General features: G+C 44.9%; 1 protein-coding gene and 1 long non-coding RNA gene across 5 annotated transcripts in view; both read left to right on the top strand.

The window, feature by feature from the left end:
• BAZ1A (bromodomain adjacent to zinc finger domain 1A) overlaps positions 1-5,665 on the top strand; it is a 61,424-nt gene extending 55,759 nt beyond the window's left edge. For all 4 annotated transcript variants that reach the window (XM_084519712.1, XM_084519711.1, XM_084519709.1 and 1 more), the window contains 4 exons: positions 480-964; positions 1,972-2,117; positions 4,055-4,142; positions 4,659-5,665. In XM_084519712.1, the coding sequence (XP_084375838.1) occupies positions 480-964; positions 1,972-2,117; positions 4,055-4,142; positions 4,659-4,849 (910 nt within the window). In that variant the 3' untranslated portion in view covers positions 4,850-5,665. The remainder of the gene's footprint in view (positions 1-479; positions 965-1,971; positions 2,118-4,054; positions 4,143-4,658) is intronic.
• A 3,605-nt stretch (positions 5,666-9,270) lies between these two features.
• LOC311438176 lies at positions 9,271-15,973 on the top strand. Its single transcript, XR_014693965.1, has 3 exons — positions 9,271-9,437; positions 13,602-15,539; positions 15,570-15,973. It is a non-coding gene; the product is annotated as an uncharacterized lncRNA (long non-coding RNA).
• The last annotated feature ends 1,060 nt before the right edge of the window (positions 15,974-17,033 follow it).

Genomic DNA, 17,033 nt, shown 5'->3' on the forward strand with positions numbered 1-17,033 from the left:
AGACAGAAGTTGCATCTTGATAAGTAAAGTTGTCTCTGGGATCTTTCTGTAATGGCAGGAGAAGCTTGAATATTAGTTATAAACTTGGACTAGATTGTAACATTTACATTTAGCTATTTAGAACCATGATTTATTTCTGTAGCTGACCGTGTTCAAAAATCACGGTAGCTAGAACTGCTGTGAGAACTAAGTAGGCAGTTTCAAGAAACTGATAGGTTGTGCTCCAGGTAACAAATCTGCATTGCACAGGCTGCCACGGTGATAGAAATTCTGAGCGTTTCCTTAAAGCATGTGCTGCACATCATATTTGATTAAAAGAATTCAGAGCAGTATTTAAGAGACTGGTGGTTGAGTGAATGCATCAGTGGAAGCGTGTTGCCTACCAGCCTTGAATGGTTTGGGTTTTTTTTTTAAATGCTGAATTAGAAAACTGAGGGGAATAGAATTTGAGGATAAATCTAATTATTCACTTTTTGTAGCCCATCAAAGCAAGGAAGACCACAGGTCAAGTTTCCATTAAAAATGAGAGCAGCCAAACTCAACAATCCTTTCTCAAGTCGGAACAGCCACCGTCAGGCAAGATACGCTTCTCGGAGTCAGCAGAATACACCTAAGCAAGGTGGATCTTCATCTAGAGTTACCAGGAGGGGTCTAAGAAAGGTAAAATCGGCCCCTCCATCAGTGACGAAGCCTTCTTTACGACTTAGTAGTCGGACCACTCGTCAGAGCCAAAGTTCATTACAAGCAGATGTATTTGTGGAATTGCTCAGTCCTCGAAGAAGACGAAGAGGAAGAAAGAGTGCTGATAACACACTGGAAAATAGTCCTTCCAATTCTGTCGGATTTAGAATTGTTGATACTGCAGACTCAAATGAACGGGTTAGAAAGTATCCAGTTGCTGCCTCAAAGCTTTCTCTTCCTGTTAGCGAACCCAAGAGAAGAGGCAGGAAACGACAATCCACAGGTTAGAGAAATCTGTTTATCTGGAATGAAAACAAAGCTTGCTTGCTTGCTAAAATGTCTGTGTGGTAGAGCAAAGACTAGAATTAGTGAGAAATGATTGTTGAAAGCATTTTTGCCATTTCCAGTAAAACATTCCCTCTTTTTACAGTGATGGGAGGGAACCTTAAAGACATTTCAGTCATCTAAAGAATACATGATTTACCATACCTGTATTGGAGTTTTCATATTTGCATGCAGTATGGAACAGTCACTAATAAGGAGACAGAAAATCTGCATGGTTTAAGGCATATATATGTTTACTTATAGCTTTTATAGTTTTATTGAAGAGTTAAACAGCTGAAGAACATAGATGTACGCAAGGTAGCATTTTATGTAGCAAGGGAGACATTTAGTGGTTAATAACAAACTGTAATCTTGTTAAATTCCTGAGGCCAAACTGCATGAGTTGAGGCCTTAAACTATGGCATTGGTAGTTTTAATACCTCAGGTCTCCAAAAGCAGGAGCCGTTAACTTTATGAGGAGTTGAACCAGAAACTGCTCTTGGACAGTTATTTTTTTTCCCAATTAAAACAGCAACACAGAATTGAAATCAGTATATGATATTGTGCTAGACAGAAGTCTAAGGATTAAAGCATCTGTTTCTTATCTTCTAATTTCTCTCCGGATTTTTATAGCTTAAATCTTGATTTTTTTATTTTTTCTCTCCTCTCTTAGTGTAATGTAGCTGTTCTTGGAATCTAACCCTGCTTACTGTGGGTAGGGTGTAGGATGAGACAGCCAAGCAAAAAGAAAAATCTGTCTTATCTCCAGCTCACAAGATACAGGGGCTAAAAGGGCAGGAACTGAGAACTCTGCTTGGCATTGCATCTTCTAACCATCTGTACCCTGTACTATTTATTTGTTGTTTGTTTTCTTTTAGAATAGGATAATGGTGTTTCACTTTCAATTTTTACATGTCAGGCTTTTATTTTCATCTGGTGGGATGTTTTTGTTTTTTTCATTCCCAGAATCATCTCCTCAAACCTCATTGAACAGAAGAAGTTCAGGACGTCAAGGGGGAGTTCACGAACTCTCAGCTTTCGAACAACTTGTAGTGGAACTGGTACGACATGATGACAGCTGGCCTTTCATGAAACTGGTTTCCAAAATCCAGGTAACGGATAGAACTGAGGAGGGAATGATAACTTTAGAGAATCTTGTTTGCTGTCAATAAAACTTAATGGCACTACCCAACTGGAGAATACAGTGGGATTCAGGAGAATTTTCACACTTCAGCTCAAATATTTGGTGCCAGAACTACGTTTTCCGAATGACGTGATTTAATGCAAATTTAAAGTATGCTTGGCATCAGTTGTGTATAACTGAAATGCTTTGATATGGGGGAAAAAAAAATAGAGCAGTGGACTGATAAAGGTAAGTGTATGGTTATTAATTGGTTCATTTATCTTTAATTTATGCAAGGGTTTTTTCAAAACAGATCTGCAATAAAATAAGGTAAGAACAGCTTAATTCCAGCATTAATTGTGATGAAGTAAAAAGGTGACTACTTAGCTGAGTTCATTTAATTTTCTCTTGATTTAGATTATAAAATACCAGATGGTAAAGTAGGTATCCTTAGTACTGCTTCAGAGACTTGTATTTCAGTAAAAGTTCCCAAAGCATGTCTGGTTTTCTGCAGGCTGCACTAGCTTGTCAGTTGCAAGACACTTCTGGATTTATTCTACAGTAACAAAGTGCCAGTCCTCTTCAGCCCCTCTGGAGCAACTCTGCACAGACAGGAGCAATAGTCATCTTGCAGGAGTTAGAGCATTTAAACACTGAGCTCTATTAAAATCATCAGTGGTAACTGGTAAATGAAGAGGAGGAGGAGAGGAGTTTTGAATGAATGATTTCAGGATGAGCATCTGGCTACTAGAGTAGTGGAATTGCTTTGGGAAGTTTAAGTCTGGTGAATGCAAGGAAGCTTCTTAAGGAGGATAGATGGAGAACTCAGCTTAATTCTGATCCTGAGAGCAAACTATGAGAGTTCAGTGCATTCAGGTTTGCACAAATCACTGAAGGATAGCCTGTACAGTTCAGAAAGAAAAATCCATACCTGAAGTTCCCAGATTTTCTTCATTATGCCAGAAAGAGAAAATTACATTTTATTTAGTGTTTATGTAAACAGCACTTTGAATGTGAAAAGAATGAAAAACATAATCTAATTCTGTATCTCTGCTAATTCTTCCTCTAGATTCATTTGCAGGTTGTATTTGATATGGTAAAGTTTCAGGCAATAATAAAGAACTTGCTTTTAGAACATGTACAGTGGTGCACAGGAGGTATTTCTTAGAAGAAAGCAATATTTAGAGCAGATTGTGCATTTAAAAAGATACCACTTTTTTTTGTTTTCTTGCTCTGTGGTGTGGAAAATAGCACCCATACCTTGGTGCTTACTTGGACCTCAAAACCTGTCATCCAAATGATCAGTACCCTTAAGGGTTAAGCAGTCCTTTTTCACCTCTAATATTTATCAAACAAACGCTGTTCTGAGTGGTACTATCTCTGGTACTTGCAGTCTGCATCCTGCTTGCTACAGAAAGTTCACTACCTTCCTTTCAACATAACTAAATGGAATTTCAATGAACAGTGCAAAAAGGTGAACAGCAGTGGAGTAAGAATGGCCAGTACTCATGATTAAGGAGATTTTAATATTATGTTACAGGAAAATTAAACATTTTAAAAATCTTGGAGAACTTCTGCTCTCAACAGATCAGAGTAGCTGTAATACCCTAATGCTTATCTGCTCATGTAATTTAATTTCCTGCAGTTGTTCACAGGGCTTTTAGGATGAGATTTATTTAAGTTGCTGGCTGATGTTTGCTGTGGTCTGCTACTTTAATGATGTATAAAAATGGAAAAGCAATACCCGCAAACTGACACTCAGCTCAGGAAGTGTAGGTTGTTGCTTCATACTCCTGTTTGTTCAAAAACAAAACCAAAATGCTTTCTGCTAATGCAAGACTTCTTCTTTTTTTTTTTTTTTTTACATCAGTAGAATTTTAAGCTTCTGATTAGTTTTTGTATGAATAATTTTTTTCTTTTTCAAAGGTACCAGACTACTATGATATCATCAAAAAACCTATTGCCTTAAATATAATCCGTGAAAAGGTGAATAAATGTGAATACAAGCTTGCATGTAAGTATCAATAAAAGTAACAAACCCTCTTCTCTCTTTAAAATAAATCCTTGTGAAATAGAGCTGTGTTGGGATCTGAAATCTGTTTGTGTTTTTTTGTTGTTTTTTTTTTTTTTTTGGAATAACATGATTCATGTTCAACAAATGTCATTTAAAAATGCTTTTTACTACCGAAGTACATGATGTATGGATAGATAAGAAGTGAGCATCTGAGATAATCCAGCTAATTTCTCAAGCCTTTGATGTCAGTGTGTGACACTGATTAAATACTTAGAAAAGCTTCAGTTGTTCCAGAAAAGCTTCAGTTGTTCCTTGTTCTGTATTCCCTCTATTGATTATCAGAGGAATTTAAGAACGTTTACGTGGCTGTTTACTGGTAACATACTTGATGCATGTGTAAAAATATCTCTAGGGTGGCAACTCTGCCCTCATTCAGCGGTGTCATACTCCTTTATTATACTGCCATTTGATGACATGAGACACTCTAAGTTCACTTATTTACTTTTTATTTACTAGCGGAGTTCATTGAAGACATTGAGCTGATGTTTTCAAACTGCTTTGAATACAACCCTCGTAACACAAGTGAAGCGAAAGCTGGAACTAGACTTCAGGCTTTCTTCCACATTCAGGCTCAAAAGCTTGGACTTCCTATCACATCTGGTAATGTGGACCATGCCGCTCCTGTGGCAAAGAAGTCACGAATCTAACCTCTGCCTTCCAAAGGATTTTTTTTGAGGGAATCTGTTAAATTCATTAAAATGAAATGTTAAATCATGCAGTCATCATACCTGTATAAAGCAATAACAACTGTTTAACCACCTTGAAGTGTGGCCTGCACTATATTCTCAATGTAATATTAAGCACTCAGGAGAACGTAGGAAAGATTACCTTTGCTACAGTTTTATTCAGTGTCTAATAATTTTGATAGATGTACTGGGTACAGTACTGGTTTACAGAGGTTTTGTACATTTTTAATACATTCATGTGTCCAAATATCTTCCAGAAATGCATTGTTTTTTCCTGCACCAAATGACTTGTTTCATCCTCTAGATTTTGTAGGAGCTGTGGTATTGAGGGCTTTATCAACTCAGATAAAATCTTCTGCTGTAGCACAGTTGAAGAAACTGTGCATGTTTAAAACTTGTTTGAGCATATCTTCTCAACACTACACATGAATGAGTACAATTGCATATTTTTTAAGTACTGTACCAGTGCTGGCTGGAGGTATTCAGTCTGAGTTTATTAAGTAGATATTTATTTAGCATTCAAAGTAATTTGTGAATTTGTTTTGTATTTATAAAATTTGTACTGGGGATTAAAAACAAAAAAAAAAAGAGTTCCATAACTTTTTTAATTTTCCTGTGTTTTTTGTTTATTCCCCTGTAACTTCTTGATGATCAATCAATAAATATCTTCCCCTCTACTTGGCAGTTCTAGCAATGAGTAAATTTACAGGACTGTATTATAAGTTTCTATGTACAACTTTCGAAGTGTACAAATAAAATGACACATTTTTCAACGTATGTCGAGCTTCTGACCTTTACTTCTGGATCACACTGCTCTGCCGCCTTCCCTGTTCATTTACTAGGACATGTTGCTGGAGAGAACACAGCCGAACTTGGTTTCCGCACAAGCACCACGAAGTACCCTTACCAGCATTTTCAGGAGCTCTGGCCACTGTGCTATCTGGTCTCTGACCAATGCAAGTGTTGGTGTGTAAGGAGTGATGCAAGAAGTGTGTGTGTAAGTTGTTCTATAAGTGTGGTTCTTTAATTAGGATTTTATTCTATCAGGGTAAAATCTCATCGCTCTTAGCTGACCAGCAGCTTCTGTAAAGCATCCTTACTGTCCTTGGCAGTGGTCTCCTTATCCGGCTGTTGGCTTTCAGGTCTGCAACTCCATAGCAGGGAGTATGCTGTACTCTGAGGAACAGCATAGAGCGTAAGTCTGGGGGTGAAGAGGGCAGGAAAAAATGAAAGATGAGGCTTGCTGCTGCAGCAACTTTTCTCTGTATTTCTGTGCTAGCTTACATTGCATCCTCATGAAAGCTTGTAAATGCTACTGACCTGGACAATTACATGCTGTGTAATTGTGGATTTTCTATGCCCGTATTGCTTACCTTGCCTTAGAGTTGGCAAGAGCAGGCATTCCTTTGAGCCTGGGGAACAGATGGTGATAGGAGACTGACCAGTTTGAAGTTTAAAAGAGGGGAAAAAAAATCTTAAGAATGAAAATAAGAGGGTTATTGTTTAAAGATGCATGTTAATACTTCAGAGTTTGTACACGAGCTGCTCTTTTTATGTAGTGAACATGTCTAGACACAAGAGATATGTTTCTTGTTCCATAAAGAGTTTTTTGACCTTCACACCACAAAGAATGATGAATACCGTAAGGAAGTGAGTAGCAGAAAGCTCCTTTCCATGGTGTGTTGGTTGAACTTGATATCCCTGCATCTGTCGAGTCCCAAGAGGCTGTGAACACACTGACAGGCAGGTTGCACAAACAGTTGTGCAAGTTCTTGCCCACATGAATGCTGCCCATTGACTTGAGTGTGAGTACTTGTGGGGGAGGCACAGTGAACTGGCCATGTCCATCTGTGGCAGACGCAATTGGAGTTGTTACAGTCTTCAACCTACTCACAGCTGTTCATTCCTATAATTTTTTCTCCTAGGTTTCCTTCAATAGCTTTCCCTTAGCAACCCAAGTATAATTTCAAGTTTGGATGGAGCGGATGGAACTGTTCAACCCAAATTTCAGCTTGTGCCTGGGTTGTTTGTATCACAGAATCACGTAGGTTGGAAGAGACCTCCAAGATCACCTAGTCCAACCTCTGACCTAACACTAACAAGTCTCCCACTAAACCATATCACTGAGCTCTACATCTAAACATCTTTTAAAGACCTCCAGGGATGGTGACTCAACCACTTCCCTGGGCAGCCCATTCCAATGCCTAACCCCTTTCAGTAAAGAAGTTCTTCCTAATACCCAGCCTAAATCTCCCCTGGCATGACTTCAGCCCATTCCCCCTTGTCCTATTACTGGGCATGTGGGAGAATAGAACAACCCCCACCTTGCTACAGCCTCCTTCAAGGTACCTATAGAGAGCGATATGGTCGCCCCGAGCCTCCTCCAGGCTGAACAAGCCCAGCTCCCTCATCTGCTCCTCATAAGACTTGTTCTCCAGGCCCCTCACCAGCCTCATCGCCCTTCTATGGACTCTCTCGAGTACCTCCATGTCCTTCTTGTAGCGAGGGGCCCAAAGCTGAACACAGTACTCAAGGTGCGGCCTCACCAGAGCTGAGTACAGGGGGACGATCACCTCCCTAGCCCTGCTGGTCACACTGTTCCTGATACAAGCCAGGATGCTGTTGGCCTTCTTGGCCACCTGAGCACACTGCTGGCTCATATTCAGCCAACTATCAACCAATACTCCCAGGTCCTTCTCTGCCTGGCAGCTCTCCAACCACTCATCTCCCAGCCTGTAGCTCTACTTGGGGTTATTGCACCCCAGGTGCAGGACCCGGCACTTGGCCTTGTTGAACTTCATGCAGTTGGCCTCAGCCCATCGGTGCAGCCTATCCAGATCCTTCTGCAGAGCCTTCCTACCCTCGAGCAGATTGACACACGCACCTAACTTGGTGTCATCTGCGAAATTACTGAGGGTGCACTCGATGCCCTCACCCAGATCATCAATAAAGATATTAAAGAGAACCGGCCCCAGTACTGAGCCCTGGGGGACGCCACTAATGACTGGCCTCCAACTGGATTTAACTCCATTCTCCACGACTCTTTGGGCCCGGTCACCCAGCCAGTTTCTAACCCAACAAAGCGTACGCCAGTCCAAGCCAAGAGCAGCCAGTTTCCAAAGTTACCAATTTGTCATTAAGTTTGCAAGCCTAACGCTTTAGTTAAATTTGCTGAGGGTAGGATATGGAGAAGAGCACATTTTATTCAACTTTCCTGCAAAACAAACCCATGTCTTACTGTAAGCATGCTTTTCTCAGGCTGCCATCCAATGCTCTTACTAGTAAGGTAAGGTATATGCACTATCTGTAGGAGGAGCTAACCGGTGCTTGTTCAGCCGTTTCATCTCTGGTTCAGAGGTCTTGACTAATGGGGCTTTACCAGGCTCTTCAAGAACATGGGCAGTAGTCTTCCATGAGCTCCAAGTCTGGTGTCTGCTCTCAAAAGTAAAATTTTGACAAAATTACCTAGTGAAAGTCTTTTCCTTCTTTGTAGGTCCATTACATTGTAGTCTGGCATGCATCCAAGGACTGTAACAGCAGGTGGTTTTCCTCCTGTGCAAGTTCTGTTACTTTCCTCCTTCCCCTTTTATTCATGACAGAGCTGGGACTTACTGAGTTTTAACCACCTTAGACAATTTCTTCTGATCCTTTTTGTATGTGACAATTCTCTCATAAGAGCAGGGCCTGTTCCTGTGGAGGAATTGGGCTCCAGCCCAAAGTACTGTCTCTTTCCAGGAAATCTGTGCTTCAACAACATTCTCTGCTCCTGGCCACCACAGGTGGTCAGGGGTTCAGGAGACAAATCTCTCACATGGCTGCCACTGCTGGAAGTTGCTCTTCCTCCCCAGGCAGCTCTAGCTTAGAAGGAGAAGACTTGTTGCTGGAGTCCTGTCTTCAAATGCTGAGCGCAATGCAGTGCGGTGGCTGCCGTCAAGCTTATGCTGGCTGCTCGCGCTGTGGTGTGAGTTAGCAGCAGCATAGCAAGGCTGTGGTGCCAGGTCCCTTCACCTGTGTCAGCCCGTGGGTGATTTCCTCGGCGGGTGCATCTGGTGTCAGGTTTGCCCGTGGACAGCTGAGCTCCTGGAAACCTCCAGTGGCGCTGGAAAGATGGAGCTGCCCTGCTGCGGCAGGCCAGGCCCTGTGACAGGCCTGGCGCCTTCCACCCCAGTGGGTTTGGGCTGGGGCCATCCAGTCCCACAGCCACCGGTGGGTGGCAGCTGCACAGAGGGAGAAAAATGCATTTTGAGTATTGCAAAGGAGAGCACGTAAATGTTAGTACTAAAGGTTGGGAAAAGGGCCTTAGAATAACTGCAGTGAATACAGGCACTTGGAAGCCACTAGGTGGCAGCTGGAAAGCAGGGAGGGCCTGCACGTGTAGGGACAGGGAGGCTGGGACTGCCCTGAAGAGCTGACTTGATGCAGGAGGCTACAGCCACGCCCAGCTACCTGCCCTCTGTAAAGCTGTGGTGGTCTAAAAGTGGGGATGGTGCTGCAGAGCTGTGCAGTGAGCAGCTCCAGGACACCGAACCAAGATGGAGGCCCGCCCAAGGTAATGTTGCTGCTGGTCATCTGGTGACTTGGGAGGTCACACTGGCTTTAGGACTTGAAATATTGATGTAATTACTGAATTAACCCTTAGCCTGCAAGTCTGGTATGTTCCACAATCCATCTGTTCGTATGCAAGTAAATAATATCTGACTAACTCTGGTCATGTTGCCTAGTGTATACTGCTATCATAACTGATCGCAACGCTTTCAGCTAATGCTTCTGGAGGCTCCCAAGGACTATTTCTGCTCTGCAAAAGCCTTCCCACTCTGAAAACGACCTGTATCCAGATAAGTGCAGGCACTTTTTTGTATGGCATGTGGCTAGGTTGCTGTAACTCCAGGAGCTCTTTCCTGTGCACACCTAAATTGCCTTCTTGATCTTCAGAGCTGCAGGTTCTTGGTCTTGTCCTCCAGAGGGGCTCCTTGTGCTTCCCTCTGCTAGCCACGAAGCGCTGTGCTGAGACTTCTCAGCCTGCTACCAGCGGGCTGGTTGATGCCTTCTTCCTCCTGCCCTTCATCAGCAAGCTGTTTCCATTAATATGATAAGGCAAATGTTATTTTAATTATTTTAAAACAGTGCTATTTTAAATCTTTGTCCTTATGTGTGCAGTTGTGCATATGTTCAGTACAAGACCTGAGTAACAACCCCTCTTGGACGATCTCCAGTTACTAATAACGTGCCCCATTTTGGGGCACTCAGGTTTGAAGATATTTGGATTAAGTCAAATACAAAAGGTGAACTGATTTGTGTGGCAAATCGCAGAAATTGTAAGGATGGGTAAGTAAAGCCATCACTTTGATTCCCATCTGTTCTCAAATAGGGATACTGAAGTAGCACCACCCCTAAAACATGTCCACATATTGCAGAATCTGGGAACAACATACATGTTTTTAAATTATGTGGATATATGTGTATATTTATTTTTCAAAGCTTTTTGTTTGTTTTTCTTTTTTTTTTTTTTTTTTTTTTTTTTTTTTTTTCTGTAAGCCAGCTGCATAAGGTTCATGAACATTGTGCTTTTGTACCTTTCAAGGTTACATCCATATCTGGGATATGTGTGGTGAAGCTGGGACTTACTGAAAGCAGCAGTCCCTGTCCAGGACTGCAGGGACAACATGGGGCTGTGGCTGCATTTAACCTTTTTATTTATTTTTTAAGTAATCAGACCAATCTGATCTGCTGGGGTTGAAGCTCTTTGGTCTTGGACATGTACATGCTGACAGGTAATCACTGCTGCATTCTGGCAAATGGACACTTTTTCCAAACCAATGCTTTTTGGTACTTAGAGTACATCACCGAATCACTGAATGGCTGAGGTTGGAAAGGACCTCTGAAGATCACCCAGTCCAATCCCCCTGCTGAGCAGGATCACCTAGAACGCATTGTGCAGGATGGCATCCAGGTGGGTTTTGAATATCTCCAGAGAAGGAGACTCCACAACTCTCTGGGCAACAAAGTGCTAGGTAGCAATGTAAACTACACCCAAAATGCTTTCAGGGGCAGAAGGCCACAAACTGCATATATTTACCAAGAAGTACCTGGATGCTGACTTTGGGCTTGTTTCTCTGTCACAATACCATTCTAGCTTTCTAGTGCTAGTCCAGGAAAACTGCTGAAACTATATTATTATTATTTAGGTGCAACTCTACCTTTAAAAATAATTAGCTGTGAAAGAAGGAGAACTGATGGTTTTCTGTGACTTTGGAGGCATGGGAACATGCAGCAGGAGGCTGTGAGATGTGTGCTTGGAGGAGGCCAGGGGGTGTAAGGCAGTAAACACAAGCGCCCTGCACTCGTGGAACAGATCCAGCTGTTCAGGTCACTCCCTTTCGATGACAGAAACGTTCGATTGAGCCATGTTTCCTACAGGGATGTTGCATTACCTCTTGTAGCGGTTATTCACACAAACTTTAGTTTTGTTGATTTCCTATTCTTTGTTTACCAGTTTATTTAGGCTTTCTGTAACCATTCCCAAGATGGAGTCCCATAAAAGCACATAAAATAGTCAATGCGCCTTTCTATTCTTCTTGTCTAGGCACCTTACAGCTCAAATTAGTCTGGAGAGGAAAGGACTTGTAAGAGACCGGTTGTACTGTGGCTTGGCTCCTGTGACAGGCCAGAAATGTGATCCAGGAAGCTGAAACATCTTGGTTTTGGACCACGGCTTTGAATGTGCTTCTGGGCAGCATGCAGCTTTGCCTATGGGATCAGGAATTCACAGTTCCCTTTGGTGAGCAATCTAAACAGGCCATGAGAATTAATCTCCCCTGTCTTGGCACTTCTGTGATGGTTCCTCATCTCCTGGACAGGATTCGATCCTTTCCTGGTGAATAATTTGGTGTTGCAAAAGATGCCTGCTTAAACCATATCTACGGTGTCCTGGAAGTGCTGATGATGAGGATCAGGAGCAGACCGTTTTCCAAGGGCCTTATTCCAAGGCGATGACCTAACCGCCGTACGAAGGGCAGCACACAGAGATGAGGCATCTTCCTGGCAGTAATATAACAGGTCCGTAGCAGAATCGGGCCAAGGCTGCAAGACTTGGGATTAGTGCCTGTCCTCTGTGTGCAGGCTGCTCTGCACTTGTCCAGGCACTGGGAGCAGGATCTCGTGTCTCACCTGCAGCCCCTGTGGTCTCTGGGGTTCACTCTTTTGGACTCATCTTTAAAGAGAAGAACAAAGCTGAATCACTGCATTCCTTAGGCCAGGCAGCTCGAACATCCTGAAGGGTTGCGTGCCTTTATCCAGAAGGGAAAAAGATTCCTCAAATTCTTGCAACCTCATCCTGGAGGTGCAAGGGCTTAAAGTGTGTAATGTGCTGCCTGACTGCATCCCAGCTGTTGGCGGTCCTCCTCCTGAGAACCAGGCTGGAGCTGGAAATTACCATGTCGTCTCCTTCAGTAGGAGTCACTGCTCTGTCACTGAACGAGTTTGCAGAAACCTGAATGCGACGAAACCCTGTTAGGAAAGCTGTAGATGTGCACTTTATTTTGGTGATGCAACTGGCTGCCTCTTTGTGTAAGTTCTGTCACAGTTACACGCTAAATTCTGTACACTACATGAGAGCAAAGAAGCATTTGTTGAGCCACGGTAGTAACAGTAAGAAAACAGAACTTTTTTTATTATTATTTTTATTTTTAATCTCTGATTTTTAAGGAAAAAAAATCTGCTTCTATGCTGTGGCCAATCCACAGCAGGAGACACCTGGCTCGAGCAAGGTGCATAACAGGGGTCTGCTGAACAGCTACTGTTGTAATAAATTTCTTCAGGTGGCAAAGGCAAGGGAATTTTAGCCACCAACCTGAAGAGGTTAGCGAAGGCTGAAATTGCTATTGAGGAAGCACCACCTGGGACCGTTGCATTGATTCACATCCCTGCTGGCCTTAGGTATCACAGTTTTATAGATCCACTGGAAATTCCTGACAGAAAGCTGCAGAACTATTAATGGCATCTCCTCTGTGCTCCTCCTGTGCGTGTCCCTGTGCCAGGAAGAGCTGCTGGGTTCCTCTGCAGCTGTGAGTGGATGCTGTGGGCTGGGGGCTGTGCTTAAACAGCAGATCCCAGGCATCGCTTCCTACCCTGTGCATGTCTCTGGGCAGCGATACCTCTGCTGCTGGCACAAACGGGGAAGTAATGTGCTTCAGACAGTAGTGTTCTTCAGCCAAAAACAAGCTGGCAGTACTAGAAAACGGTTTGTTGTTCTCCTCCCACACTTTTCACATCTGGCACGCTTTTAGTTTGAGAGATTTGCACTGTTTAGGTGCCTGTGCCATGAGCACACTTTGTAGGAAAAAGTTGTCTGTGTGAAAGAAGAACGCAAAAGGACTGGATTATCCAGACGAGGTTTTCCAGCTGACCGACTAGCACATCGTGCCTTTGCTTCTTGGCTGCTTGGAGAAAAAAATCTGGACTTTTATTTGATCAGAATAATTAAATAAAGCAATCTATATTTCGTGTTGCATTACAGTCTGTTCTCACAAAGCAGGCTGGCAGCTTTTCTGTAATCCACTTCCCAGTGTATGGGTCAGATCTCTACACCTGGTTTTCTAGAGGTCATGTTGGCTCCCCTCTTGCCATTTCTCTGCAACAAGCATTATTCTGTGAAGCACAGTGGCTGCCATACCTTCCAGAAAGTGATGCTGCTTTTCACATTTCCTCTCTTTAGGCAGGATTTAGCACATCACATCCGTGCCTGCTGCATGGCCAGGGCTCTGCCTCACTGCACACCCAGATACGTGGCTCTAGCACGGGGCTGGCTGGAGGTAACAACCTGCACCAAGCTCCTCAGAGCTGCTGTTGTTGGAGGATGCTCACTGAGAAGGAAAGTCTGACTTCGCTGCTTGTGTGAGACAGAGGTGTTAAGAAGATGCTTTCTGTGAACGGCCTGCATTTCCTCCCTTGGGTGGAAGGATGCTCTGGGGCGTACAGTGGCACGGGACCCAAGCCTCCCTGCCCTGCACCTGAGCTTGCCACAGGCTCCCTGTGTGACCTCGGGCACCCAGGGAGGCGAGGCTTCATTAATAACCTTTATAATAACCTTTGAGGCACTGGAATGAAAATGCTACAAGTAGAAGTGAAAAAAACAGTCTTTACCATGGAAATGAAAGTTTTCTGAGAAAAAAAAAAAAAAAAGAAAAAGATGGTAACAGTGTCTGGGCTGAATAAATGCTACACAGCCAGTGGCTGATCTTCCCCGTCCTTCCTCACCTGGGGTTATGCTGTACATTGGTCGCAGCTGTGAGCAGCAGGAGAGATGTGGGAAGAAATTGCTCCTGGGGATAACGTGTTCTGCAGGGCGTAGGGGGATTTATGAAGGTTACCAGGGTGCCTAACAGTGACTTCACCTAATGCTACACATGTGTAAACCTTTGTGAACACAGAACACATGCTAATTACTTAACTCATTTTTAACCTTCTGTGTTCATTAATAGCACTGCACAAAATTTCCCTCCATGTTAGACTTTCAGAGAGTTTTTTGATCGTTTACCCAGAGACATGGGGAATTCCCCGCTGCCCCAAGCAGCAAGCTGCCGCCCCCGTGAGCATCTGCTGCTTCCACTGTGGGTGGCTGCCGGGGCCCCAAAATGGGACCCTCTGTTCCCCGGCCCCACACACGGTGCTGAGTGCTTGCGGAGCCCTGTGGTGACCCTAGACCCCTGGATGGACAGGGTGGCGCCTTCCAATTACAGCCAAGTAAATGCAACGCGCTGAATGATTTTTCAGAAGAAACACGTCTGCGATGTAAGGGAAGACACAGCCTCAGTGTTGACCTTTTGCTGGGGTTTTCTGTAATCCTGGCATTTATTACAAGAACGGAGATTTTGTTCTGCAGTCTTTGTACTCCCACTGAAAATAGGGAATTGTTGGAGGGAAGCCGGACGTTTTCCAGAGGTATGCAGGAGAGCAAAGGAAAAAAGAAGGGCTGTGAGCAACAGAACTCATCCAATGCAGCTTCCTATGGATTTCTCTCTTGACTGATTCTTCTAACTGAAGAGCACTAAGACTTCTGAAGTGTTACTTCAGCGTATGCCTACACAGGTTCCTCTGCTTTCCCTTTCAGTCCCCTTCCTGAAGGTAATTCAGTGACACCTCGAAAGAGCTGACGTCTCACAGCAGGACTCAACACGTGTCTGAGGTGAACCTGTAGTCGTAGAGCCCCACTTTCTTGTAACTCAAATGAAGTATTTTATGAAACTTGATTACTTAAGGATCTTAATTACTTTTGTAACCTCTCTCCTTCTGCCAGGTTTAACTCAAATAAGCTAACGAGTTAAAAAGTTACGGGGCCAAGGACCCACCCAGGGGAGGGAGGGGATGCCCACAGAGGCCAGGTGCTGGCTGTGCCTCTGCATTAAATCAGGCTGAAATGGAAATGCTTGGTTTAGAGGTGCTGACAGAAGAGCAGAGAGGATGTACAGGATGTGAAAGCAATGGGCTATGCTTTAAGAGAACTTGAATGCACAGGGCAACTTAGTTCATTATTGTCACTCCATGCTAATGAGCATCCAGGAGCTGACTCCAAATGAATGCTGTACTGTGAGTTATTTGCCATTTGGTCATTATTGCTCTTGGCTGGATATTGGCCGTTTCTCTGACCTCCAAGGTTCCAAAGCCTCCTGGGCTCTACCACAAGTTCCTCCTCTGATCGCTGCCATCACAGGGGGTCCCTCATCCTGTTGAAAAGCAGGAGGCCCTGTCCGTTTACCTCCAGGCTGAGGAATGCTCTCTGGTTCTGGTAAACTCCTTTATTTCTTGGCAATTTCTGTAAAGTCAGAGAATACCCCTTCTTCAATCCCTGTGTGTTCAGTGCTCTGACGGCTGCCAGGTGCTGCTCAGGGACTGCCCCGTGTGGCTCAGTGCCTCAGGTGTGCACCTCGGGAGCTGCCGAGGCCCCAGAGTAAGCACCTGGGAGGGCTGCAGGCAGCTTGGTGCTGGCTGGCTGCTGAGGCTGCACCTCCGGGGTGGAGGAGAGCCTGCTTGGAGCCTGGGCTCGTGGATAGAAGAGCCGAGGGGGTCTGGTTTGGGCTGGCCAGGATTGGGTGTTGGGACTGATGTATAAACCTCTCCCACACCATCCATAACCCACACCCTGGTACAGAGGGGCTTGGGCTCCCAGCAAGATCACAGCTGGAACCCCCAGTGGGGAGGGGGCAGCTGAAATGCTGAGGTTTCCAGAGCTGCTGTGGCATGGAGCAGCTTGCTCCATCTGCCCTGATACCAGATGCAGAAGGGCTGGGTTTCCAGGAGGATCACAGCTGAATCACCCAACAAAAACGGCTTGCAGCTCCTAGGCAATGTTGCTTTGCTGTTGCTTTTCCCTCTCCCTTTGCCATTTTCAGGCAGGACCTGGCAATGGAGGCACAGAGCGGGGCTTGTAGGGAGGACAAGGGGCAGGCAATGAGGCTGAGCAGCCAGGCCACCTCACCCCGCTCTATGACAGTGAAACAAAGGCAAAAAAAAAAAAAAAAAAGAAAAAAAAGAAAAACCTGCCACTCGGGCCTGGTCTCTTCTGGTGTTTCTTAGCCCCAGCGGCCTCCTGTTTGGGCAGCAAAGCCCAAAAAACCCCACAACCCTTTGCTGCACGACCTTGACACCCCCAAACCACAAAGCACCGCAGGCAACTGAGCACAGGAAGCGCAGGACCTGAAGGGGTGGGGGGTGCGAGCAGTGCCAGCCGCCCACAGCTTCCCCCAAGGGGCGCTGAGCTGCGAGGGCAGCACCTCAGGGCCCGGGACCGCCAGCAGCGTGACAGCCCTGACACCGGAGGCAGCTGCGGGGCCTCCAGGCAAACCCTCGGCCCTAGGCTGGCACTGACCCTGCTGAAATGGGGCTGGGGCAGGGCTCCTGGCCACCAGCAGCCAGGGGCTGGAAGCAGGATGTGCTCCTTGTGGGCTCAGCGAGCCGGGACAGGAAGGCTTTACGTAGAACAGAGGTTTCTGGCCTCCATGGCTTGTAATGCCTCGCTCGGGCCCTGTGGCTGTTGACTCAGGAGGGAGGCACAAGGCCAGAACAAGCCGGGATGCGTTCACCGCGCTGCTGGCAGCCAGGACATCTGCTCCGGCCAAACGTCTCCGCCATCTGCGCCCACGGACGCTCC

This window comes from Aythya ferina (assembly GCF_964211825.1).
Source record: "Aythya ferina genome assembly, chromosome: 5".
Classification (NCBI taxonomy): Eukaryota; Metazoa; Chordata; class Aves; order Anseriformes; family Anatidae; genus Aythya; species Aythya ferina.